Here is a 26,561-nt window from a genome sequence, read left to right as displayed (position 1 = left end):
TTAGCTGAATAGATCTCATTTAAAGATTGGATCACAGCTTTGACAGTTGGTTCTTGTTCTGGTTTATCATACTAGTGCCTTGGCGCTTACTCAGTCTAAAGTAGTGGTTATCACCTGAAAACCATTACCACAAAATCTATTGTGTTCATCCTTGAACTGTTGTATATGTTTGCTTTTGTTAAGATAAGTTGAGGAGCTGTGCCCAAGGGAGTGGCAAGCCATGAAAAAAGACTTTAATTTATGCAGCACCCAGGATCCTCATCTAAGACTGAGGTCCCTAAAGAAGCACTCGACTGTCTGCTGTAAAACAGCACAAGCCAGCTAGGAGCTAGTGGCAGAATCTGGCATTTCAGTGAATTTGAGTTAGCCAGAGGGCTGGAGAGGAGAGTATCTCATAGCTCTCACTATGGTTTTGATCAACATAAATTCTAAATTATGTCAGGACCTCTTCTTCAAGTGTATTTGGAGTCCAACTGAGCTCTCTTTCCTGTCCCCTTTTTTCTGAGGAACTGCTTTCTTTCCCCATAATTGCATCCTTGCTGTCCACATCTGTCCCATGATCAGCCACTCAGCATGTAAAACCTAGGCATCTCCCTTTTCTTCTGAGACAGAAGAGTTGCTACTGACAACCCTTGGGAGTCTGAGTGAGCTCGTTCCTTATGAGTGGTCTTTATCAGGCACGCTTAGTTCTGTACTTTGCCTTGCTGCCACTCTATAAATTACTAATGAGTTTCCCTTCATCTTAATTCTGTCATTTTCAACCGGTCAGCCATCTCCAGCTACAATACTTGGTGTGTTTGTTGCTCACCTTAACAGTGCCAGCAATGACATTCCTGAAATTCTTGTTTAGAATCATGGCAGGGTGTGCACAAGCATGTGCCAGGTCTTACGGAGAGATTTGTTTGCCTGAAGGGTCAGGAAGGCAGAAAGCTCAGCAGGGCAAAAGGAAGCATTCTGCTTTTGGTGACGTAATGTCCCCATACAGAGCATGTTGAGGGCACATAGGTGCACCACTGTAAGGCATTTTCTCACAGACACGTTTTATCTGCCCTGCTTTTCTGGAACTGGATGCTTGGTGCTTATCGGCTGGGATATCTGCTGTCTGGTCCTGGCTGAGTGATCTTTGCCCCTGCTGAGTGTACACCTGGCAAAACCAGCCAGCCCGATGCCAGCATCCCTCCTTGTCCCGCCTTGCTGCTGTTTCACTTGATGATCAGCTCGTGGCAGGAAGGGGAGGGAAGCATGGTGCCTGTGCAGGTAGCAGAGCTATGTCCCAGCTCGGGTTGATGTTTTGGAAGCACATGGCTTTACAGCTTGGCACTTATTTCCTTAACATGTTATCTGCAGAAGCAGGGCAAAGGTAGGATCAGAGGAGTGCTTACAGGGAAGTGGCTACCATGGCACTGTTGCATCAGTTATTAGTTCTGATCACGGGACACACCATACGTCAAATAAAATAATTATCAATGTTTTCTTATCTAGATCAGCTCATCAGCTACAGACAGAGAGGCTGTAGGTTTGGTCTGAGAGGAAGTGAACATGCCACTATGATTCATGCAGCAGTTGGCCATCTGAGGCCAACAGTTCTTGTGCAGTACTGGGAAAGAGGCAGGTCCTGCCTCTGCAAGCGTGGACATCTCTAGCCAATTTCCAAAGTATCTGGGTCTTGTATTTTTAACAGAAGCTTAAGCTTTAGTATCCTCAAATCCTTCCCTATTTTCTCTGCAACTTGCAGTCGGGGTCCTGTTGAGATCATGTGGACTGGTAGTTGTAGGTTAGAAAAGGCAGGACATGAGTGTTGCCAAGAGCAGGACAACACTTTCCATTATGGTTTAGGCGATGAAATGCACAGCTGTGGGTGCATGTAGACTGTGTTAGCAGCTGAGTCCTGGGCAGGTTATACAGAAGGGATCTGGGATTCCCAGGCTACAAAGTGCTGGGTCATGGTGTGTCAGTGTGGTGAGACAGCATTGCGCCAAAGAAGTGACGGGCAGTCATGAGAGTTGGGCACAAAGGGCAGCAGCTCACTCAAGGAGGGCAGCACATAGAAACGGGGAAGTCAGCAGTGCCTGAGGATCCTTAGGCTGGTGCAGTAATTGTAATAAAGTGACCGTTTGTTGTCATGTGCCTGTGAATGAATTTGGGTTGGAAGGGGATGGAGTGGGGCTGTGAGGATGCCGACACTCCAAAGAACAAAATCCTGTCCAGGTTTAGCTGGTGTTCAGCAGGGCTTACGGCCTTTCAAAGTTTCAGATTGTGGTTTGAGGGCTGTGGGTAAGATAATAACAAAGCAACCTTGTTAAAGAGGATCCTAGCAGGCAGGGAGGACAGGGTCTGTGTAGGTCCAGGATATTCTTTTCTTTGTGGATATGCTGATATCTGAACTACTGGAGTAGTTTGGCTTTACCAGGATGGTGTATGGACTTTTGTGGGGAAGACCAGAGGACTGTCAGGGTTTTGGAAGGGATGGGGACATTAACTGTGTGGGAAACACAGCAGCTGTGGGCACATGGGCTGGGAAAATGCCAGGAAAGAGCCCCAGCCTTGGCTACTCCTCAAGGCATCTTTCACATTACTGTTGTGGCACTCTGCTGTGATCCTGAAGCTGCCTGAGGGCAGAATAAAAGCAGGCTGGCACTGTGTGGCCTTGCTGGAAGCAAGGGTGCAAACACACTGACCTCCCTCCATGACTGAATTGTGGCTGCCTGCAGGGTGCTCACTGCCCGCAGGCAGCGGGCCCGGGGTGTTTGGCTCTGGTCTGTGCCACTAGCGGGCACTGTGCTCTCCAGCCAAACTGTTCCTTCAGTCTGATCAAAAGCTCTGGTTGCATTTAGTGCCTCTGGGTCTCGTCTTCCACAGCAGACGACCCAAAAGAGCCCCGATCGGTTATCTTCTATCAAGGAAGTTATTAAGGAGAGTGGTGAATTCTTTTGCTCAGTGTTACAGACAAGGTCTTTATACACCTTCTGGGGAGATGATGTGTTCAGAGGTAGCTGAGGTGAAATGCAATGCCCTGAAAAAGATCCATGAGATTGTGTTGGGTAATTCAACAGTTCCCCAGGCTTTAAAATGTACTGCAGGAACACATCTGCCATCGGTTATCAGAGTTGATGGAGGATGAATGTTAGATATGGTATCCGATTGCTATTCAAACTGAAGTTGCCCTCTTCCATTGGACTGAGCTCCAGCTCTTGCTGTAAGGTGAGGGAGAGCTTGGAAACACATTCAGAATATTGTGGCTCACACATTGAAACTGTGTTGCAAAGCAAAATAGAATGGGATAGTGGAAAACTGGACCTTGGGCTTTCTTGTTGCCACCTTCCCTGCTTACACCAGTAACTTTCTCAGTAAAGCCGCTGTTCAATAGTAGCTTTGGCAAAGAATAACATAAACTTTCTAGCTAGTAACAGTACCTCATGATAGAAGTCCGAGGATGTATTTACAGCATAAATAAAGGAAAACACTCCTAATTGTAAAAAATGCAGCTTAAACAATGAGGAAAGTCACCCATGTGGGAAAGCACAAGGCCTTGGTTAGTGCTTTGTCACACTAGGAAGCGGAAGATCATCATCTACTCTCTGATCATGCAAGAAACTACTTGCAGGAATGGCTCTAGTGGAAAGATGTTGCTTCCCGTCCTTGACTGGGGTAGAGCTCTCTGGTGACAAAGAAACAGCCCAGCCTTTTTGTGGTGCATCAAAGTATTTTCATCTGCTGAAATTCACAGGCTACAAACAACCTAGGCCAGGCTCATGTTACCCTTTCTCAACTACCAACAAAGCTTGGATTTGAATGGCTGACAAAGCAGCCTGTGCAGCTTTCCTGAACCAACAGCTGCTGGATCAATATATGGAACAAGCAGAGTACTAATCCCTGGAGACTTAAACTGGCTTTTGTATCATCAGGAACAGGGACAGCAGCACTGGTAATGGTGTAGGCTCCCTGTGCAGCAGAAGGAGTTCTTAATACCTAAAAATGAAATAATTTGACAGCAATTGTATTGTAACCCTTTTGCTCCGGATCTCTTCTACCACCATGAAGGGCGAGCTGAGCTAGCACTCAATTCAGACCTGAATAGAGCCTGTTTGGGATTTAATTGAACATCAGAAAACACAACCTAAGCATTAGAGAAGACTTGACTTTAGAATTCAGTAGGGTTTATTCTACAAATCTTAGATCAATGCCAATTATACAAGTTTTATGAATTCTCATTAAAAATACAAGTCAGTATAAAGATTCCAATAGTAATATAATGCATGAAGATTCAGTTTCAAAACTTAAGGAATGAATCTGGGTTTTGGACCATGCTACAGAAAAGCAGAACACAATGTAGAAGAACAAATATTTAGTTTACCTCCCTTACATTAGGAGGGGCCTGTGCCTTATTGCCACAATACCTGAAAAAGCAACATGAAGTGCATAGCAGCCTTGCCTGTACTGACTCAAGGCAAAACTGTTGAATTTAGTATCATAGTCCTCTCCCCTCACCCATTCTATTAATTAAGGTACATTTTGATAGCCTGATATCACTATAATAATTTAAAGCTATTGCAACACCATCCCCCATGATTATAAAAAACCAGTCCTTTTAACTGTAAAATGCTCTTGTGATGCACCAAAACTTTTTCACTGCACTGACCATTTTGCCCAGTGTTTCCAGGAATACTAAATACTGACTCAAAGGTGAATTAGTTCCATGCTCAAAACTCTCCTGTCTGAGTTTTTTTTTAAATGAAGTCTCAGTGCAGTCTAATACTCAAATGAGTTGTTCATAGCTTCAGGCACAGTTAGAATATAAATCAGACATTTTCTGGAACCTAGCCCTCTGATATGAAAGGTGTTACAGCTTTCACTGAACAGTTGAAATTTGGCCACAGAATTGCTAGATGAAATGCTTTGGAATGGGGGAGAACAAAACTACCCTTTCTTTCTGGGAGCTACCTGCACTTACAAGAGGATTAGGCTTTAATAAAGCCTAAATTTTAGAGAAACAGTTTAAACTCACAAGAGGTAACTCTTGAAAAGATGTGCACCTCATCCTCCAAATGCTGTACGTACATCTGTCTATTCCTAGTGACATTTTCACCCTGTCAAAAATAATGGGCCTCTCTCTTGTTGAGCCCAGTCATTTCTTGTAGCAGAACCACATAAACATCACAGAGCAGGTATCATGCATCTATCTGCAAAAGCAGACAGGAAAACTAGGCTTATCAATATGCATACATTTCCAAACAGAATTTTAGGGCAGACAGTGACATTTAACTGAAACCCAGCTTTTAACAAAGTATTAGCATAATGCAAAAACTCAAAAACACTGTGTAAAAAGAAGCTGCTGACTTCCATGCATCAGTTAAAGAAAAAAACCCCTCTTGCATAAACGGAGCAGCAGCACAGAACAAGCAGAGACTTTGCTATACATATATCTTCTCTCTGGTAGGAATTTGCAAGAATCCTCTGCCCAACAACATCCTAGCATCATACCAACATGATACCAACAGTGGCAACATGTAGTATTGAGCCATCCCACAGGCTGATGGGAATTTCTTCTGCTGACCAGAACGCTGCTGTGCTTGCTTTGCATATGTATCGTCACTATGATTTGTCTTTGTAGTAAATGTATCTTATAGTATAACAGTCACATTTAATCAGAAGTAAAAAAAGCTCAGCAGCCCATAGTGGGCTTCAGTACAGTCAAAATGACAACAAAATACAAGGATGTCATTAAACTGCATACATTATAGAAAACAGGTCTACTTGGTATTTAAGTCACATTTAATACAAGACAAGTTGGTCTGAATCTGTGAACTGATTTGGAACAAAGTATGGCACAGATTTCCAATATCTATAGAAGTTGTGTAAATCACACATTTTTTCTCTTTGCAATGATTATCAATTCGCCAAAATTAGTGTAACAGTCAAAAAGGAAGAGCGAAGGAAAATCGACTTGGGAGAAGAAATAAAAAATGTCTAAGAATTGAAAATACATAACTTATTTTGTAAGAAACTTTATTTAATTTCATTGTTAAAAATGCATTCTCTCCTCAGAACAAATACCACCTTAAAAAAAAAATAAAAGATTGCAGTAGCACACACTTGCACTCAAAGGAAAAGATGCAAAACTGATGGCTGAAAAAATTCTGCATAAAAATACAAGACTTCAGACAAAACTTTGCCCCCATGTGCCTCTAGGGACCCCAGACCATCAACAGCTTTCAGTGCAATGCTTCTTGCTTCCAGCTGGTGGGGAAACATATGGCAGAAGCTTGTCTTCTGACAGCTAGTCTCCCAGCTGTCTGAAGCAAAAACAGTCTCAGCTGTATTTTAAACTATCATTGTTTAAACTGTTGCAGAAAGTACAAACAGAATTTGATAAAATGTCAGCATCCAGTAAAGGAAAAACTTTTGAGTTCTACCCTGTGCCATACACTTCTTAAAAAAAAAATTAGACAGAAAAACAGATTTTATTAATACAACCTTCTTTAAATTTTTTATTTCTGAAAGCAGCTCTTTATGCAAATCAAAAGCAGTTCCTGAGTAACTGCAGTAAACAGTGTCTTTTAAATATTTTTGCGCCTCAGCTCTTCTGTTTTGGTTCTTCCTTTTTTTTTTTCTCCCTAGTTTTCAAGTTTAATCTCAGTTCTTTTTCAAAAATGTGCAAGTTCTGATAGCATCATTTCCAGAAGTCCACAGCTCGCAGGTCTTCCTGCAACAACTATAAGATCTGCACAAATGCTAGGTTGTACTCCTATACCTATTGCAGATTTTGCTCTCAAACCTGTACAGCATGCATTTTCACGTCTTCTTCAGCATACGCCGGGACTGCCATGTGTGGAACTTATTGTAGGCCGTCTGCAGCATCTCTTCTATATGACTTATCAACTGAAACATTAAGAGGGGGAAAAAAAATGTCCCAGCTACTGGAAAACAGACTCCCTCCCCTCCCACTTAACTGGATTCTTCCTTTTACTCACTAAGAGTAATCTCAATAAAATTTAAGAGGTACACCAGATGGAGAGAGAAAGGACCTCAAGGTTCTATTGCAAAGCATCTGTAGAAGGAGCAGTTCAGAGAGCTGCTAAACTAAGAAAGTCACAGGGAAGTGATAACCGATTGTGTTCTAGTATTTAGCCTGTGACCACTTCAAGTCTAACATGGTGTGAGACAGTTTCAAAGCTGCTGAAGTTCTACTTCACAATAGAAGTGAAAAATGAAATATGACTTCCCCTTTCTGTAGTCTCACTCACGTAATTTCAAATTATAGTTCTTGACAGTTTCTGGCATTACTCAGCCAGTTACACAGGGAGAGAACACATGCTTAAGTGTGCACCCCATTTCACTCAGCCTATTTCCTGGTTAACAGAAAACTTAATGCCCAAGGACAAGAAGTAACAAAGCTACCACCCTCCAACTGTTACAATTCAGATTATTAATATGCACCCATGTAATTAGAGAGTATTTTCCCCTTACATTTGTGCTTAAATACTGTCTCCGAATCTTTTCCTGGAATGGGCAGAGCTTTGTAACCTGAAATCTTTCCAAGTTGCTCCTCATTTTCACAACCTGAGAGGAGACAGAAAGCAATATTATAATCAGTTGCACATAAGTTTCATTTCCATTAACAACCTGTTCTCTTTCAAAAACCCCATTCCAGGGGCTACTCTAAGTATGTATTGCTTGAGGAAGAAATGTTATTCAAGTATCAGTGTCTAACAATTCTTGAATGCATGTTTATTTTTGAGGAAAGTGCAGTATGATGGAAAGGGCAGTGTGCCACCGTGATCATTATCACTTGTCAGTAAATACTATAGATAAGATATTCATAAAAGTATCTTTCTTTTAAGTATGGATTTTCAGGTCACATTTTGCAGCAGAAAATCCAACACAGCTGAAGGCAGATTTTTCTCTTTGTGATCCAGGTGAGGTCAGAAGAAACGGTACGGATAGAAAAATAGTTACAATCATATACCCAGTCATAGAGAGACATCTCTTCTTGAAGGCAACTTAGTTCTAACAAGCAGTTATGTTCTGAAGCTATGATTGAGTGATTTTTGCACTGGACAGAAGGAGGAAAACTTTCTTTTAGCTGCAGAGGTTATGTTTTAGAGTTGCGAAGGACAGCTTCAATTTGTGTGTTTAAACTGGCAATGAGAAATCTGCAGCTGAAATATAGCTGACCATTCTGTTTGAAGCTAGCTTACAGCAGGGGGATAATGGGCATGAAGGGACAAGGGTGATTTTAAGCAGCAGAATCAGCAGTATTGCTGAAAAAGTAGTGTTTTGCATTGTTTTGTGATCTTCAATTCTAGGGATGAGTATGTGCTGCACTGACTTAAGGCACGTGCACTAGTTCTATACTTCAAGTTAATGACAGTCAGTCTAGACCATGATCTGGCCACATCATAACCAGGACCACGCTCAGAAGCTCTCCCTTACCTTTTCTTCTAGGAATGGCGTGTTAACAGGAAAGCAGGACCAGAAGTGTCGTAGCAGTTCCCCTACTGCCACGTACAAGTGTTTTAGTTCAGACTGAACGTCATTTGGCACCATCTCTGCAATGGGAAAAATATTTTGTCACATCATGCAAAACTGTAATACAAAAAATGCGAATGTAAGGCTAGTGAAGGAGTTTAGCAACATACATATCTACCAGAATCACATCAAGGTTGGCTGGGAGGAACACTGGTGTGCCTCACACCTGAAGTAGGACTATCAGAAGTATTAGAACAGGTCAGCTGCTATTTATGGCGATACACTTGGAGGGCGATACACAAGGACCTATGCCAGGCAAAGAATGGACACCAAACTTAATTCAGGATTAGAAGCAGCATAATTGTATTGTTCTAACAGTGTGGCAGTACCGCTTCTGGGTCCAGCACCCTGTTCTCCTTGCAGCACAGTGCTAAAGGCTATGTGGTGGATACTGCAAGCTTCCCCCTCTCTCTTAAATTGGCAATGAGAATATGGTCACAGCATGAGGAAGATGAAAAATCCAGCCAGGAATAAGGAACTGTATCCCAGATACTCTTAAAGCATGACAGGGTTCAAGACCACGGAAGGAACCACAATTGGAAGAAAACAAAGAAAAAATATGCAAGCAGTAATGAAGTTGACAGGAGCACAGTGAACTGAACAGTGAACAGCAAACTCCAGGATGATACTGTTTTAAGAAAGAAAAAAAAAGAAAAGAAGTGCAGTGTAATACCCAGTATGTCAACTGGGATGGGTAAGAAAGCCTCACTACTGATTGCTGACTCCTTTTCTTTCAGTACCACAAAGAACTCATACTTGCTTTTTCAGCTGTCTGAATTAGTTTCTGCTGCTCTTCAGACCAAGTAACACAAGTTAAACTGGAAAACTGTTATAAACTCTGCCTTGTGAGAACAGGGATTCATTGGCTGTGAGACAAAAGGGAAAGGAATTCAAACTGGCAGGAACATGACAACAGGGAAAGGTGTGGTTTAATAGAGATGTGAGAAGGGGTTGTCTCTTTTGCCCTTACAGTCTCCGAGAAAGCTGTCATTTTTCACAGCAAGCTGCAGATCTCAAATGCAAGCTGCAAAAACCCCAGTTCCAGACAATGATCTAGACCCCACCTCCTTTCCCGGATATGCCTTTATTTTCTAAAATACAGAAACAAAGTCTGAAAATGGAAATGTTGAATAAGCAAACCCCGTTATTTGTAAGAGGACTTGGTATCAAGTGCACCCTTCATCACTTGCTCTGTAAAATCTTCTCTCATCCACTTGCCTCAGCACTGGTGTAGCCACTACCACCTGCATTGTGTGGCTGGGTTGTTGCTTTTCTTTTGTCACTGCAACTCAGTATTACTCCAGCTATGCTTTTCCATAATTTCCTTCATCACTGTAACATACTCTGAGAGAGAGATGAAACAGCAAGCCAGGTGCTGCTGTATAATACAATAAGATACGATTAAAGTATTATAACTCTTAAATCCTTACGGTTTATGGCTTGCTGTGTTCCACCCTGCATAAGTGCTCCTCCGGGTGACAGGACCGCAATAGTGCTAGTAGCATCACCACTTGAAAGAACCTGGAGGGAGAGGGAAAAATTACGTCAGATCACTTTTCCAACAAAACCTTTGTAAAATAATCTGTATTTTCACTCCAATAGCAAAGATACACTAGAGTAGATACAATGGGAATTCTGATGAAGAGTCTGCACTTCTCCTGAACGAGACAGTGCCTTTAAGCACTGTGGCTCTTATTATCAGTGAAAGCTCTCAATTAATTATGGACAAACCCCTCTTTTCTTTACCTTTGCACATGAACTGGCTCTGCAGCTACAGAGACGGGAATGACTATACAGAAATGTGACACGTTCACAGCTGTGACTGCTTTATTTAGGGCCAAATCTAGATTCACTAACAGCAGAAGTTCAGATACTGTCTGGAGAGACTGGCTACATGGCTATGCTGCCCTCCAGTTGCCAGGACAGCGCTTCTGTGCAGCCCACAGCGAGTTCTACAACCTAACTAAGCGCATTTAGGAGTGAAATACCTGTTCAGCTATAAACTTGCTTACCTCCTAAGACCACTACATCCCAAATTTCAGGGGTGGGATCAATAATATTGGCCTTTGTTTCATGTTGCATAACTGCCCTGCTCTACTACTTTATAACTTTACCATTTCCTCAAGAGTGTAACTCTGAATATTAGCAATGACTCAGCTTCCTGTTGTTTAGGTTTTAAACACAGTAACTCATCATGTAAGGTTGAAAAATAAATTGAATAATAAAAGCTATTAGAGATAATGAAGTTTACCCTGAAAAATTAAAACTCCAGTAGATATGAGACAAAATTATATAGATAGCAAGATACCGATATCAAGAAGGGATTTTTTCCGAGTATTCTTCCATACCTGAGTTAGTTTGGGTACATATGCTTCCATTTCTTGCCTAATACTATGAAAAGAATTAATTATATCCTGACTGGTTGCATATTGCTGTGATTGAATTGGAGTTGGACCATGATAATACCTGTGAGGTAAAAAAAGGAAAGAGAAAAGTATATTAATAGGAGTGCTGGTAAAACAGAGGACAAATTCAGTGGACAGTTGTTAAAGTGTTTCCAATTTCAGATGCTTTGCAACTGTTGATGCTGAGATCTAAATCTTAATTACTGACAAAGTGAAATACATTGCTGCATGGGAAGAGGCTGGGTTTGAGATGGAAGGGCAGCAAAATAAGAGAGGAGCTTCTACTGTTGAATCTGCAAGCTAATCTTTTTGCTAATGAAAAGCTATCAGTGCCACCTCATTCTGGGACTATCACTAGAATGGAGGCATTCACACCACTTTCGGCTGAAACTAAGCTAAATTAAGGTAGGTACACATTTGGAACCATTCTCTTTCCTGTGGTATGATTTATTTTCTGAAATTACACCTGTGGTTCAGCTGATTCTGTGCGGGCTCTGATGACAGACTGATGACTAAACATGCTGAAATAGATGTGCATATTTTGTTAACTTACCTATCAGACTTCTTTAAGTTTAGTGCAATAGTTTTAATGCTATTATTCTTTGCTAAATCTTCATATTCAATGGACTCCTGGAGTTTCACCTAAAATAAGCCAAACAATTACATAGATTATTGTCAAGGACACAATTTGATGCTTCTAGAGCTTTTTTCCCAGTGCCGAAGAGTTACTAAAACCTTAAAGAAAATTAAAGTGTGGAATAGTTCATGTCTACCCTCCAGAGGGAGCTCAGTATTGTTTGAGGTGTGCAATTCAAAAGCCTTGGGACTACTACTTTTTCTGCAGATTCTGGTCAAAACCTGCAGTCCCTGCCACTTCCAAAATGTGTTCTGCTATACAGAGATCATTCTTTATGCTCTATTTACATCCCTTTACCTCCACGTTAGCAGAAATAGTAGAGATTTAATGGCTGGCATACAAGAGTGTAAGACTAAAACCATAACAGTTACCCAAGCTCTTTGGTGCTGGTAGAGCTAGAGCATTAGTGGTGAGAGGTAACAGCACAGTGATATCAGATTTGTACAATGAGAAAACTACTTTTGAAGTCTCCTACTCTCATACTACTCTTCTACTCCTATCACATTTATTGCAGTTCTGGTATATGGTTTACTCTCCAGTAAAAACAGCAGCTTTCACAAAAGTCAAAGCTGTTGACTACCTTGACATTTAACACGTCTTCCACAACCTTTTCTCACAATATATGCTGGGTTTGAGTGCCCTTGGCATTTTCTATTTAGGCTGTTAACAAGAGTATTCAGTTCAGTTTAATAGCAAATGCAGTACTCTTTTCTACTTCTTTCAGCTGCTATGTTTAGTCTACAGCAGGCTGTTGTCCTGTACTTAAGTACACCAGGCATAACCGCACTTTCAGTTTAATCTCACTTCAGCCTCCGACCTTAAGATAAAGGCTGCCATGTGCCAGTTTAATCATCCCATCTACAAATGATACACTTGACAGGTTAATGCTGGTGTTTGAACACCAATATCCCTTTCAGAGGGATGTTCTCTACAAGTTTTCAGACACCTGGAAAAAAAGTAGCAGGGGGTACAACACACAACAAAAGTAGAACTTCACTGAAAGAACCAGATTTCTGGGTCCAATCAGCAGCACACTGAAAATGTCTTACTTCCATTGGGCATTACTGAAGAGATAACTAGAAGAACACTTTGAAGTGTAATTTATTTGTGTTTACTAACAGAGGCAGAAAGCTTCTTACAGGCCCTCAGGTTGTTATTCAATATACTTCTAAGACAAGCTACGTAAGTATCACTTTAGATGCATCACAAACAAGTAAGGAACCTTCAGCAATCTTTCAAGAGACAGAGCTTCCAGTTCCATTCAATTAGAATTGCGTCAGCTAACTTTATACCTTTTTCATTGGTGGTTGAAAGAAATCTGAATCCCTGGAGTTTCCATCCGTACTGCTGGTCTCACTGTAATGGTCATTTTGTGCTTCTCTTAAAATAGAGAAACAGCATTAAGAATTCACCTCACAGGATACTTACGATACAAGCTAGAGACAAGTAAATACATCTGTTTCAAAAATTTTATATGCATGTTCACATACTGTGTATCAACTTTTTTTCCCCCTTATGTCTCTATATCTAGAAGTAGATCTAGATCAAAGGAACCAACTCCTGAAATAAACCTGTTCGTCAAGGGAGAAATTCAACATCAGAGGAGCATGCTTCTCCCTCTCTTTGGAAACAGTAGTGAGCTCACAATGCAAGTGGGATACAACAAAATCACTCTTAAATTAGAAACTTCGCATACCAATTTATGCCAACCAGGTATTAGCATAGCTATGGAAGCACTGAGGTACTACTGCTGCAGAGTGATAGCTATTGTTTTGTCTTCTTCTGAACCGAGAAACAGAAACACGCTTTACCCACAAGAGATCGTTTAAGGTCCGCAGTTCAATATGCACAAGACAGAAGAATATGAGGGAGAAAGTATTTAATTAAGATCTCTCACAGGTAAAATCTGTAGGATTTGGGTAGACTGGTTGTCTATAAACCAGATGTAAAGCAGACTTCAAACATATTTCATGCCTCATTTAGCTTCCTCATTTACTTACATCCATGCACCCACTACAGAAAGCCCCAGCAGACCTGCTCCTGGAAGGCAAGCAATAGGAACTCCCTGCACCAGACCACACAGCAAACGGAATACTCCTCTTACAGCCTTCAGCAGGGCTAAAGGACTGCAGCAGAAACATATTTTCCTTTTTAATCTGCTTATATGATAGCAACTCAGCTAAAAATAGCATTTATCATCGCAGACAGCTCTGAAGAACTCTTAAGTAAAATGGAAACTAAAGGCATTTTCATTTCTAGAGCAAAATACAGTTAATAAAATTTAAAAGAAAAGGTTGGATGAGCAATTGAAAGTGTCTTCTTGTTTTGGAAATTCCTCAAAATTTGTAACAAAGAAGTTTTTACGCAACATTGAAACTTACTGTTTTCTGAGGCCAGCTGCAAGGACCATGGCACTATGATGATTAAAGCGTTTTATAATGGCAGCATTGCTACTTTCTCTAGTGGATTTTGAGGCATTTGATGTAGAGGCCACAGAAGCAACACCAAAGCCCTAAAAAGAGAACAGCATTAGCTACCTTCTGCCCTAAAACCAGGACAATTCCCCATTTTCCACTGAATCAAGAAACCTACAAGCCACCTTCTGTGCACTTTATGGCATGATACTGCATAATCACTCAAAGCAATATTTTCCTACCTTCCCCCCACTGTCATTTTATATTTTATTCTGCTAACACCTGGCAGTTTAGAGGTGTCTGAGAGAAGGAAAAAATTGATAAATAGATAGTTTCATAAGACCATTATCTGTGATACGCAGAAACAGAATTAGCTTAAAAAAAAAACATTTAGGGATCACCTCTAAGAAACAGACAGGCATTAATGGCAAGTAAGAGCTAGCAATTGTTTCACTGATCTCTTTTTAACACCTCGTGGGTCACTAGCAGCCCGCAGGCTAAATGACACCCATCTGGAGGATGTGATATCACTAGGAATTCAAAAAACCTCAAATCTTCATGTTGGCAGTTTTCCCCAGTAACCAGGCAGCTGAAGGCAGCTCACTTGAACCCATGCTCAGTTTCATGGTTGCAGTTAACCAGCCTCAAAGGAAAACTAGGGCAGTTTGTGAAGCACTTCAAATACACCTATCATAAATCCCTAGCCTGGTTTCAAACTGGTAGCTTTGTACAATTCTTTTAACAACCAAAAAATGACTTAGAAATGCAGCACCATTAATCACAGCTCTAAAGTTAAAGTTAAACCTACTTTAGTAAAGTGCACCTTTAAGTTATTTCACATTATGGTACACCGTTTACAACAATTGTTTTAATTTGTACTTGGAGGTAGTTAATAGTTCAAGTTACTCATATTTTTAGCAAAACACCATATTTAAAGCTAAGCAGCGAAAACTGTATAAAGCATCCTTAAAATAAAGCTCAACTAAACAAGTAGCAATGTTCAAAGTGAGAATGAAAGCAAAGACTTTTTCCTCTTTTGGATTATTTTTTTTTTGCCATCTACTTACTTCATCTAATGATTTATCTTCCAAAGCTGTTAAATCTATCAGAGGGTTTTTTACTCCTTGAGACACCATTGCTTTTAACCCTGTATGAAATAAACAAAAAAACCCCATGAAAAACTGTACCTAAAGAAACAGAAATAATTGTGGGATTATTACATTATGTTTACTTCCAACCTTTTTCAAAGTTTCATTTAAAATGAGCAATAAACTTGAGAAGTCATTGTAAAAGCTATTCCTACTAATTAGTGCCATTTTTATCAACTTCTATACATCATTGTATACTGTTTGATAAATAAACACCACAAACTTGACGATGCAGTTACATTGTGTTAGTGGGAATTGAAAAGCCTTAATTCTGTGTTTCTTCTAATTTCAGCCCTGGCTTGGGCAGAATTCCTATCTGGTGACAGCCTTTACTTGTGAAGGGTTGTGGATTCCTAATAGAATGCTTTGATGAGTCAAAACATATTAAGGAACGGTGTTAAGTGATCTCGACTCTCCGCATTTCTCTATCATCACAAACCTACCTCAAAAGTTCAATAAAAATTTAAGTCAGCTAATATTTTAGGAATTCATATTAAAAAGGTTGACATGGAACAGGGACAGCAATTCCTCTGAAAAATCTTAAACAGGATCCATATCTGTCTATTACTAAAAACTGATCTATAACAAAAGCTACACCTGTTGTAAATTGCACACACACCACAAAACAAAGCCTTTGGTAAGCAAAATTATTCCACAGTAACTGATAGCAAAGCATAATAATCTAGCATGATAGTGTATATTAGGTGTTCAAGACCCGATTGGATGAGGCTTTGATCAACCTGATCTCATGGAAGGTGTCCCTGCCTACATCAGGGAGGTTGGAACTAGATGTTCTTTAAAGTCCCTTCCAACTCAAACCATTCTATGATTCTATATTATTAGGGAATTTATCACAGATTTACCATTGAATGAGTTGTAATGAAGAGTACTTCTAGTGCTACCACTTTCCACAAGCTAACTTATTTCAATAAATGCACTCATTATCATACACACTAAGAACAGCAAATCTGTAGCTTACACTCTACAGTTCAACAAACAAGATGCCCTGTAAGCGGACAGAAAAAACTTTTGACTTCAACTCTGCTATGTTTTCTAGATACACTTTGAGTGTTGTGCTTTGACACAGCAGAGACTGTAGCAGCCTACTGCAGAAATAAAGTCAAAAAGCTTACCTTTCTCATCCATTTTGGCACATTCTGCAAACAGGTCTTTTGAGCCTGTATTGAGCCTGTCCCGATGGAAATAATGAGACTGAAAAAATCGTGTCCAGAATTCCTTCTCAGTCATGTTATGTGGAACATTTTCTGCATATTTCATTTTTACTGTGAACAAAAACTATAATGATTACACTGTTCTACAAGTCCTAACATGGTATTTTACATTAGTATTTGCTTGCTTCCTTGCTTTCTGTCTAGTGCTGCCTTCATTCATGCCAATTAAACGTAAGGGAACGCAGTAGTTAAGCATTATCAAACTGGTGATCCTATGTCTTGCAATGGTAGCTAATGCCTGGAAAAGAAATTCACAAAACAGTGGTCTGAATACTCTAATTTGAATTGCACACACACAAGAAGTCTGATTTGCCAGAGTTTTAGTTGTTTTCAGAATAGGTCTATTCCTTTTAACTTGGGGACAAAATGAACCAATGTCAGTGTTCAGTACAGTGCCGGGGAATGATGGAAATGAGATTCTTTTCCCCCCAAGGAGATTTCATGAAAAATAATAATTAATTGAAATGCTGAGTAGGAGAGTATCATGGGAGCCAATTATCGACTCTCAATTTCTTTTTAAAAAAAAAGAAAAAAAGGTCAATGAAAGAAGTTAAATCTTTTTCATTTAACAAAATAAAATTTTCATTTCAAAAGCATGTTTTAACACATGCTTCTTCTCATGTCTCCTCAAACAAGGCAAATCATCTAGAAGATTGAAGATAATGTCCTTCATACTTTCAGGCTCAGACTAACAGTCTAGTCTTCCCACAGTAAGACAGGAAAAATTTTAAATTAATGTAACTGTTACATAAAACTCTACTCTAAAACTCTATTCTTACCTGCAGGATATGTTCGAAATATGGATTCAATGATATCTGAAGTTAAATTGTACCTCAGACCATTGCAGCCATCTGTTTGAGGCCGTACATCAGCCTAAGAAAAAGCATACAGAGGGAAAAATAATCATGTCTGAACGTCCTTCTGTAACTGGAAAAGGAAAGAAACTGGCATCTTGTAATCAAATTCTGTTGCAAATAAAATTATTTTCTTCCTCCAATAATTCATAGCATATTTGATCATAAATAGGTATTTTTAGGATGAGAAATGAAAAACTATACATTATTTTATTATACTTGTCACTAAAGGGTTGATTCAACAAGCAGACTGTAAGCTTTAAAAGATGAAATGCAAAGACCACTCTGTTAGTGAAAAGAAGGTATGCTTACTTTAATAAATACATGTTTCAAAGTAAAAATAGGCATGTTTACCACATATGCCTAATCATTTATTATTCTTTCAACAGTTCAGCTAATGAATAATCAGTGATGACGATGAATTGGCAAAACAGGATTTATGGGTCTTACACCCTATTTCCTTATACACTAGAAGCATAGTGTAATTTTTAAGTAACACTGAATTTAAAAACTGAGGGTAAACCTTAGACAGAATTTTCAAGCTGGATCTCAGTGATCTCTTTAGGACTATGGAGCAAGCAAGCACTCAATACAACTCTCAGTAACGGGACAAAGCATGTGACTGCACATGCTGCCTTTTCTTCCTTTTCTTGTACACTTGAATTCTATTTTTTGTACCACTTTCTTCCTACATAAACACCCATTCTGAGCAGAGCCACACAGTTCTTCTAACTTGAACTAGGACACACAAATATCTCAAGTTTTCTTCTTCATAAATGCAGTTTATACAAATACAACCAGTTATTTTATGGAAGCTTTTGATTTGAAGGTTTGTTTGTTTTTTTAATGTTAAGATGTAAGAACCAGGTGATTTCTTAAGGGAAAAAAAAAATAAAAAAATCAAACACCTGCACAACAGCTAAGTCATAAAACAACTCCCTCCAACTCTTTCCCTCCCAAACCCCTGATGTGTGTGCAGCAATTACAAAGGTGGAAGCGGGATTCCAGCAGGAAAGTCATTTGTATGAATTTTGTTGCACAAGCAGAAGTGTGTCACTGTGAGAATAATCTGAAGATTACACCTAGATTACTTTTACATTGCACTGAGATTACTGAAGTATGCTTTCTATAAATGGGTAACATAAATGAGAGCTGGGGAAGAGAGTTAAAACAAGCCTTCAGATGCACAAGTTGTTCTTCAAGTAGCTGAAAGCAAGTACTAGTTTAAAAAAAGGGGGAGGGAATAAAACTTTTGTGGGCAAAGTCTTAGCAGCTTCATTTATGCATGTCAATGCTGTAACAGATACTCTTTTAACTTACTGAGTTAATAAATACACTAATCTAGTGACTAAGTTCACCCTTATTCCTTTTTATAGAAGGCACAGCAGCAGTATAAACACCACCTGCATATTGTCACTTTAAAGCTGAAAATGAGCACCTTAAATTGACAAAATTTTGAGGCTGCAGTTATGTGTAAAATCTCTTTTTTCCCCCCTCCTTTACAGTTGCAATAGCCTAGCACATGGAGAGATGTTAAGTTGAGGAACCAGGAAAGAACAACATTAATGTATACGGGAATAAAGTACATGAGCAGAACTCTCGCTTTCCTCAATTTGTTTCTCTCAAGTCTTTTAAGTTAGAAGTTCAACATACCAGAAATGCTGCAGAGATGCCCACATCCTGCTTACTAGGTGCTCCAGAATTATCCCCTGCATTCAGGCTTAAACGGTTGGCCCAGAATTCTTCAGCACTGATTACTTGGCTCACAACAAGGTCTTTATAAAGCTGAAACAAAACAGGATCTTCTTGCAGCATTCTGGTAAAAGAATGTATTGAATAGAATTGAAATGCTGCAGAATAAATTACTAGGATTTCCATAACTAACATGAATTCACAAAAGGAACAGAAATCAACTTTTCTTTCAAAATGCTGTGCATTTCTCAACAAGATTGTGTAAACAAACAATCTTGACAGATATATTTGTCTCCAAAGGCTTAAGAAAGGACTAAAATTATGTTTAAGGAATAGCATTAAATGCTAGAAAACAGTAGGAATAATAAGGCACGTAACAAAGAAACTGGCATGGTAGTAGTGCCAAAGCAGCATGCACTGCTGTAGACCCTAGTGCTCATTGCAGTACTGGAACCAGCTAATCCTGGATATGTCAGAACTCCAGCACAATGGTCTTGCCTTTTTGCTGGGAAATCTTGTAAACATCTGATCTGCCCAGTAAAGCAATGTTCCTGTGCTCTGAAGAATCTAGCTTTATCTTACTGACATTCAAAGCTAGAACAGTCTTTGTAAACAGAAGCTAGTGGATACAGAATTCATAGCAGATGCTAGAATGAAGTGATACTCATCTGAGGAGATGCAGAGAATTATGCTCGATGGCCACAAAGACTGGTTTAAGACAAATACTTTAAAGGAACGGAAGTGTATCTTAAAAGTCCATTTGGGAAAAGGACTTAGGTCCTGAATGTCTTCTCAAAGCATTTTTTTAGAATAAACATCCTGTATGCAAAATAAACTACTGCATCTCAAGTGAGAGAAATGAAAATACCTAGCAATTTAGTTGAGTACACAAAACATCAGGAAAGATTATTTGGGGAGGAAGGGGTTATGCAAGGAAGAAAGAAAAAAAAAAATCACAGATCAAAGAAGGTGAGAACTTCTGGGGAAAAAATAATAAAAAAAATCAAGCAGCTTTTCTTATGGATACTTAAGAAGACTGAAGATACAGACTGACAGCTGGGTGCTTCATCTCATAGCCGTGGGTAACAAAGACTGGGTGCAGCCAGGCTGGCTGCCTTTACACCTCAATAAGGTGTTACTGAGAATGCAAGTACAGGCTCAACACGCTACCCTTACATAAGTCTCGAAGAACTGCCTCTAAATTCAAAGCAGAGATTTTTACTAGGGAAGCAAATGCCACATCACTAATGATGTCGCAATAACAACTGTTAACAGAAATATACGACAGTTAGGTAAAAGAAAAAAAACAATTAAACCCCCCAAATACTTCAATACTCCTTCCCCTTTACCTGTTCTTCTCCTCGAGTTCTTTATTAGCTTTCCTCTTGAACTTGGGCAACAGTTGTTGAAGAAGATCCTTTACTGCATCTCGCTCCTTCACTGCTGTGCTTTCATTGGAGAAGTGAAAGTTGGTCGTATCCCCTGCATGCAATACTAGCTGAAGCTGAATTTTAGCTTTACCTTCTGGACTGATTTTCTGGCCTAGATTACACAGAGTATTAATTAGCAACAGACAGTAAGCTTATATAAGAAACTCTCTTCTCTAGAGTATTTGCTTATAAGCAGTTATCCTCATCATCCAATTAAATACCATCATTCTGTGGGTGAATTCCAGCCACGAAAGCAGAACACACAGTTTTCCTATTAAATGAGCCGAGCCCTGCACTTTGTTCTCTCTAAAACATAAGGCACTGACACCAGTAGCCTATAGCTACTGCTATACTTCAGTAGCCCTGATTCATCTTTGCATTCCTCATATACTCCATTAGAAAACTCCTGCAATTAGATTGTCATCACCTGGACACTTCACAATCCTGCTGGTAAAAGGTGACAACCTCATGCCCTCTTTCAATTTCTTCCTGTTGCCTTTCTTGTAGAGTGTTAGGGTTTGTGCAGCAAGCCAAACCAAGGAGTTGATCCATTGAAAAGTAACCCCTTTTCTTTTTCCAGCTGAACCAGTTCCCACAGAAGAAAAGTAGTAAGAAAGCAGATGCAGGGTGGGGTAACAGCATGTCTGTTGACAGCAAAGGTATGCTGTTTCCAATGGTGTGGTAAGCACATTTAGCCACTAGTACTCCCAAAGTCAATCACCAGTGCCTCCAAGGTGCTGCTACACTCTCATTACTCACAAGAAAAAGCTAACTCATGCTTGCTTTCTCTTAACCAGAGGGAAGAGAGGCCAGACCAACGACATTTATGCACTGTTGTGCTACTCACTTCTGTGTAGCACTGCAAATGGCACTAACCTAACTTTGAATCTTACTCCTTTCTCCAGTTCAAGTGGGAGACAGGAACGAGATGTCGCCTCTAAATCACTAATTCACAAATACCACTCCCGCTTTTTGTTATTTTAGATGACAAATGACCATCCTCCAATAGACTTCAATGTCCAAACCTGTATATACTCAAAATGTAAGCAGCTTAAGTGTAAATAAATAGCTAAATAAAACCTTTCCAAAGTTGATTATTATAGGTGAATAGAACTTTTAAACTCCTTATTGCATCCATGTTTAAGTAAACAGCATATCAGTTCTGATTTACCACACATACTTTTGATCACACTGCAGTAATTGTATGTGACTTTAAATAGAAATAATCACTAAACCTTTATCAAATGACACATATAACTCTCTTTCTATTCCTTCTTTGGCATTACAGAACGTGGAATATAAGCATTAATTGGAGCCAGAAAGGCAGCATGCTATAGACATTTACTATTCAGTTTTGACTTGCAAGTATTCTGCTACTGCAACAGCAAAAGCTTATTTGGAACATCACCAGTTAGTCCCGACTACAGAAGCTAGCACTTCTGAAACTATGGTCTCTTGGACGAAATTAGAACAGTGAAGTTCATTTTAGACAACATTGAAACAGCTTTAGATGCATGGTTTAACAGGTGACATGCCAGATAGCTCCTGTGTAAGACCCTTAGAAACCTACACTCTTTCAACCCTTCTCCCACTCTTCTCTCCATAAGCGTATGGTATAGATTATTTTTCTGTTCGATTTATTGCAGAAGTTTATCAAAAGTTTATAGTAAATGTAGTATAACTAAACAACTGAGGGCTGTACAAGTTCTTTAGTAACATCCTTAATAAACAGGTGATACATGGTCCTGAGCTCTGCTGCTACACAAAACAACCTGGTCAAAGCTCCAGGCCCTTGCAACCTTCCTACCAGTGTTTTTGGGAAATAAGCTTTGGGTTGTATTCAAATGTTTATAGAAATACTCCTTACTGAAGCTGTAACAGGAAAGGTGTTCACTTACATTTTATGTCTGCATACATATGGCTGACTGTAAATCGGTCTTTGCCTTCAGGTGCCCATGCTATCCTTTCAGCCATAAGGTAAAGAGCTCCATCCTGCTTCTTCTGACGTACCTTCTTTACTATCAGTAACACTTCTTCAGATGATGTTGCCATTGTGGCTATGAGAAGCTATTAAAAACATACAGTTGAGCTGATAAGTACAATTATTTTTGCTGTAACTCTTCCACTATTCCCATCTATATCAAAGTATTACAACCCATATTTACTCGTTAATGCCTACATCATTTTTGAAACATTCCACACGGACATGCTCCACTCTGTCAGTGCAATCAGGACAAGTATATAAACATAATACTGCCAGTTACTGAAGAATTCATCTAATTATGTTGCTGATACCACTTGAGCTCCAATAAAAGACCCGCAAATCTCACATTTAAACTGATAACCAAATTTTCCTGGTTTAATATTCATTAACTGGATTTTCAAGTTCAGAAGAATACTGAAGATAAGCAAAGACATAAATTGCAAATCTCCTCTGGCATTTGGCAACAATTCCCTTCTTCAGTGTGAATGACAAATATTAAGCCATTTCAGAAAAGGGAAGAATACAAGGTATGTGAAAAATCATGAATTTTCAGTTCCCCGTGCTAAAGATAAGGTAGCCCATTTACTTCTGTTCTTATTGTGGTACATTCTACCTGAGGCTTAAACAATGTTTTGTACACTTGATTCCAGCTGCCCAGTTTCCCATCCCTCTCCCCCGAAGTCCAAGGCACTAATGCTATAACTAGTTTAAAACAATGGTAATTTTGTCACCAGTCTGACACCAACAAGGCTTTTAATACTTGCTGTGTTCTTCTCCCCAGCAGTCACTACCATTCCTCTCTACAGGCTCACCCTACAGCCTTAAATTTCTCAAGAGGTTAAGGACACCGCAAGTACGACTAGATTCTATTAACATACTGTTGTACACCTATCTAAAAATTACATCTTTGGTATGTTTGCTTTAACTGTTTAGGCTGTCCAACTTTCTATTTCGTACATTACAAACTTTTCTATTATGCCAAACAGCATTTTCAAATGCTATGTTCAGTCCACGTGTTTTAGAATACCCCTAAGTGCTGGGGCCTGCTTCAGACTTCCAACAGCAACCTGCATCAGTTATTGCACTACTAGTAGGCATCACAAAACAGTAATTTTAAGCCTTCACATACTTTTTTAATTTGCTTTAAAAAACACACCACAGGATATTTCACTCTGGATAGTGGCATAGCATTCTTTTCAGCAGGTCTTATAATCCCATCTCTCAAGTGAGTTAAGTAAAATACTAAACGGAAAGACTTAATGGCAAAAGGGCTCTGCACCTAAGCTTTGCTCCTTCATCATTTCAGTCATCCAAAGCTTTGCCAAAGACTTCAGCAATGCTGAGCTGAACGTGGGATTTCACATTAGCACTGCTGCAGCAGCCACTAGAACACGCTGTGCCACATTCAGAACAGCCCTGCTAATACTTCTCTCCCAAAGAAAACTGCATGGCATGATTTCAGGACCGTTTCCTAGCATAATCCATTACAGTTTCCCCAGCAGCATTATTCTCTTTCAGTGCTATTCACAGTACCATTTTATGCAGTTTCCTGTTGCGGGTTCGTACTCTCTTGTCAGCACCTTATGCTTACTTGGAAAAAGGCAAATGGCCACAGACTCCAATAGACTAGAAACCTCAGATATGCCAGACTAAGATTTTGACTTTTCTTCTGCCTTTGTTACTTTACAGTCCTTTAAGGTCATTATTATCCAACAAAGTAGAGAGAAAGCCACAGAATGTGAAGGAATCAAACCTGTACTGGAAAGAAAACGCAAAGCATTTCCACAGTCAGACTCGTACTAATGCAAGTCACTTTGCTTTTTTAGCATGCTACTTCACCCACCTACAACCAGTCTTTCAAGTACAGAAGACAACAATCAGCGGTCAGTAACTTCTCCTTTAAAACAGCAGTGCTTCTAACACAGTACCCTGCAGTGTACAATCTGTGAACGCACAATTATCCCACAAGTGGCTCATTCTGTCTTCTGGGAGGGTGAACACACTAGCTCACTGCTATTCTTATTTATGTCATTACTGTGCTTCCTTTCTCATGCAGTGATTTATTGTGGCTGTAGGATGATACAAGTCACAAGCACAGTAAGCATTACCCAAAACGGAAAAAAAAACTGAGCTGTCTTTTGAACAGCACATGAGGAAGAATTAAAAAAAAATTAATAATCAGGATTTAGGAAAGGTAGCATCTTTCACTAATGAAAACAAGATGGCTTCTTGTTACAAGAAGTACAGGAAAAATTCTAAAATAGAAATCTCGCCTAGCTGCTAGAAAAGCATAAGGATAGTCTCCTACTGACTGCAAAGGCGGAAGGCTACATCCTCGCTGAGCACATGCAGCACATCATTTTATTTTCTCTTTGGACACTTAAGGCTTACTATGCAGAAAGGTGACAGCCATCAAGGATCTATTTATTCATGCCTGTCCAAATCCGACAACCTCTACATTTAACAACTGAAGCTTCTAGGAATCAGTACAGTGGAATGATGACACTGCTGCTCAAAGGGGCAACAACTGCAACATACATACAGAGAAACTCTTATTTTACAGATTTGCATGACAATTTTATCTGCCACTAAAAGAAGCAGCATTAGAGTTGTTCAGCTGCAAATTTCAGAAGACAGACCTTTCTCCAGTTCAAGCATCTTCCAGAACAGGAAGGTCAGGCGCGTGCACACACACACCCCCCTGTCATCAATCCTGCCTCGAGGATGTTAATTTCAGCTGCAGTTTACAACTGGCAAGGCCTATAAGGAACCTTCAGAGTTAACATAAAACAATAGAAAAGGTCCTGTTTGGGTATCTACCTATAATCCCTCTCGCGCCTAGCTCTGTGGGAATGAAGGTATGGAAAACGGAAATACCATCAAATTCCAATGGCTATCCTTCCTCTAATGCAGCGACTCTTCCTAACCACTAAAAAGCATGTTTCTCTCTTCTCTGTTTCTATAATACCTGTTTCAAATGCTCTCCATTACAAGTATTTTACTCCAGCCCCCCCTATGCGGTTTCATGAAATTCTGAGCAGAAAGAAAGAAAACCTTTACATATTTTAATAATCCTGACCTGATCAGGGTAGGTATGGGCTGGCAGGCGAGCTCTGACAGATTTGATACGGGCCTTGCTGCCAGGTTTCCTCTCTCTGCAGGAACGGCAGAATATCTGCGCTAACGGCCCAGATCGAACCGCGGTGGCACGAGCACACAAGCTGGGCCACGGCGGTTCGGATGCAGGAACGGGGATCTCCGGGTGGGGCCGGGGGCTCGCAGGGCAGCACCGGGCCGGCCGGAGGAACACAGCTCAGCAGAACAGCCCCGTGCGAGAAGTGCCGTTTGGCTGGGACACTGGGGAGCGCGGCAGGGAGCTGAAAGTATCCACGGGTTGAGCCCCTGAGCCCGCTTAAGGGTCAGAGCGGCCTTCCTCTGCCATCCCCATCACCAGCCCCACGTGCAGCATTTGTGCCTGCGGCGAAAAGGTCCCCAGAGCCCCGTACGGGGGCATACGACCCTGGCAGGGCACGGGCGGGCCCTGCCCGACTGCCGCTCCCAGCAGAGGTGACCATGGCCCGGGAAGGCGGTGCAAGGACACCTCTTTGTCGCCCATGGCCAAGGGCGGTCACACCGGGGCAGCGCGGCCATCTCCCCGCCGCCCCCCTTCCTCGGTCCCTTCTCTCGCGGCACCCTCGGCCCCACCAGGCCACCACCGTTAAAAGCCTGCCAGCGAGGAGTGGGCACGGAGGCTCAAGGCCGCCGAGCGCCCTCCGCCAGGCGCTGCCCCTCCGCCTCTGGGAAGGGGCCCGCCGGGCCGGGCCGCGCCCCGCCGCCCCTCACTCACACGCACAGAGAATGCCCGGCGCCGCTGCCCCCTCAACCCCACTGGGCTCCTTACCGAGCGGGCGGTAGCGGGGCCTGCTCCAGGCCGGCGCACTGGCTGCTGCCGGCGGGCTGCGCGGGAGGGGCCCGGGCGCTACGGGGGTCGGGCCGCCGCCGCCGGGGCCATGGGGCGGGCGGAGGGTGGGCACGTGACCGGAACCAGCCGCGGGGCGGGAGCAGGAGCCCGCCTCACGTGACAGGGGAGCGGCGGCGCAGCCCAGCCCCTGCGGTCACGTGATACAGCCCAGCTCCCCCTCCCGCCCGCGCCCCATCACGTGACGGCTCCTCCCCCGTCGCCATGACAGTAGCGGGCGGAGGGGGGAGCGACGCGGCCGTAAACAGCGCCGCCGC

The 26,561-nt window shown here is 41.0% G+C and overlaps 1 protein-coding gene across 3 annotated transcripts; it reads right to left on the bottom strand.

Moving 5' to 3' along the window:
• Positions 1-6,459: 6,459 nt before the first annotated feature.
• GTF2H1 (general transcription factor IIH subunit 1) lies at positions 6,460-26,546 on the bottom strand. 3 transcript variants are annotated; one of them, XM_054069163.1, is made up of 16 exons: positions 26,227-26,543; positions 23,859-24,083; positions 22,240-22,408; positions 20,261-20,453; positions 18,873-19,035; positions 17,145-17,238; positions 16,267-16,416; positions 15,053-15,132; positions 13,953-14,083; positions 12,864-12,951; positions 11,488-11,576; positions 10,878-10,995; positions 9,960-10,050; positions 8,434-8,549; positions 7,468-7,560; positions 6,460-6,879 (listed from the first exon to the last, which is right to left on the bottom strand). In XM_054069163.1, exons 2-16 carry the CDS (start codon positions 23,859-23,861, stop codon positions 6,793-6,795), a joined length of 1,665 nt encoding a protein of 554 aa, XP_053925138.1. In that variant the 5' UTR covers positions 23,862-24,083; positions 26,227-26,543; the 3' UTR covers positions 6,460-6,792. The 3 variants fall into 3 exon arrangements, 2 of the variants coding, with proteins under 2 accessions (XP_053925138.1, XP_053925139.1); XM_054069164.1 differs by lacking the exon at positions 23,859-24,083; XR_008450254.1 differs by lacking the exon at positions 6,460-6,879 and having other exon boundaries at positions 7,528-7,560; positions 8,434-9,873; positions 26,227-26,546.
• Between the last annotated feature and the right edge of the window lie 15 nt (positions 26,547-26,561).

The sequence above is a fragment of the Cuculus canorus genome, chromosome 5 (genome assembly GCF_017976375.1).
Source record: "Cuculus canorus isolate bCucCan1 chromosome 5, bCucCan1.pri, whole genome shotgun sequence".
Lineage (NCBI taxonomy): Eukaryota > Metazoa > Chordata > Aves > Cuculiformes > Cuculidae > Cuculus > Cuculus canorus.
Note: the sequence above shows the minus strand (reverse complement) of the source record. Positions and strands in the feature narration are given on the sequence as shown.

What these genes read in the sequence shown, in the direction of transcription:
- GTF2H1 (XM_054069163.1), bottom strand. An exon ending in GCATCTCTGCAGCATTTCTG is followed by an intron (nt 17,239 to 18,872) that starts GTATGTTGAACT and finishes GCTTTTTCTTAG; the next exon opens with GCTGATGTACGGCCTCAAAC. An exon ending in GACAGTATTTAAGCACAAAT is followed by an intron (nt 6,880 to 7,467) that starts GTAAGGGGAAAA and finishes TTAATGTTTCAG; the next exon opens with TTGATAAGTCATATAGAAGA.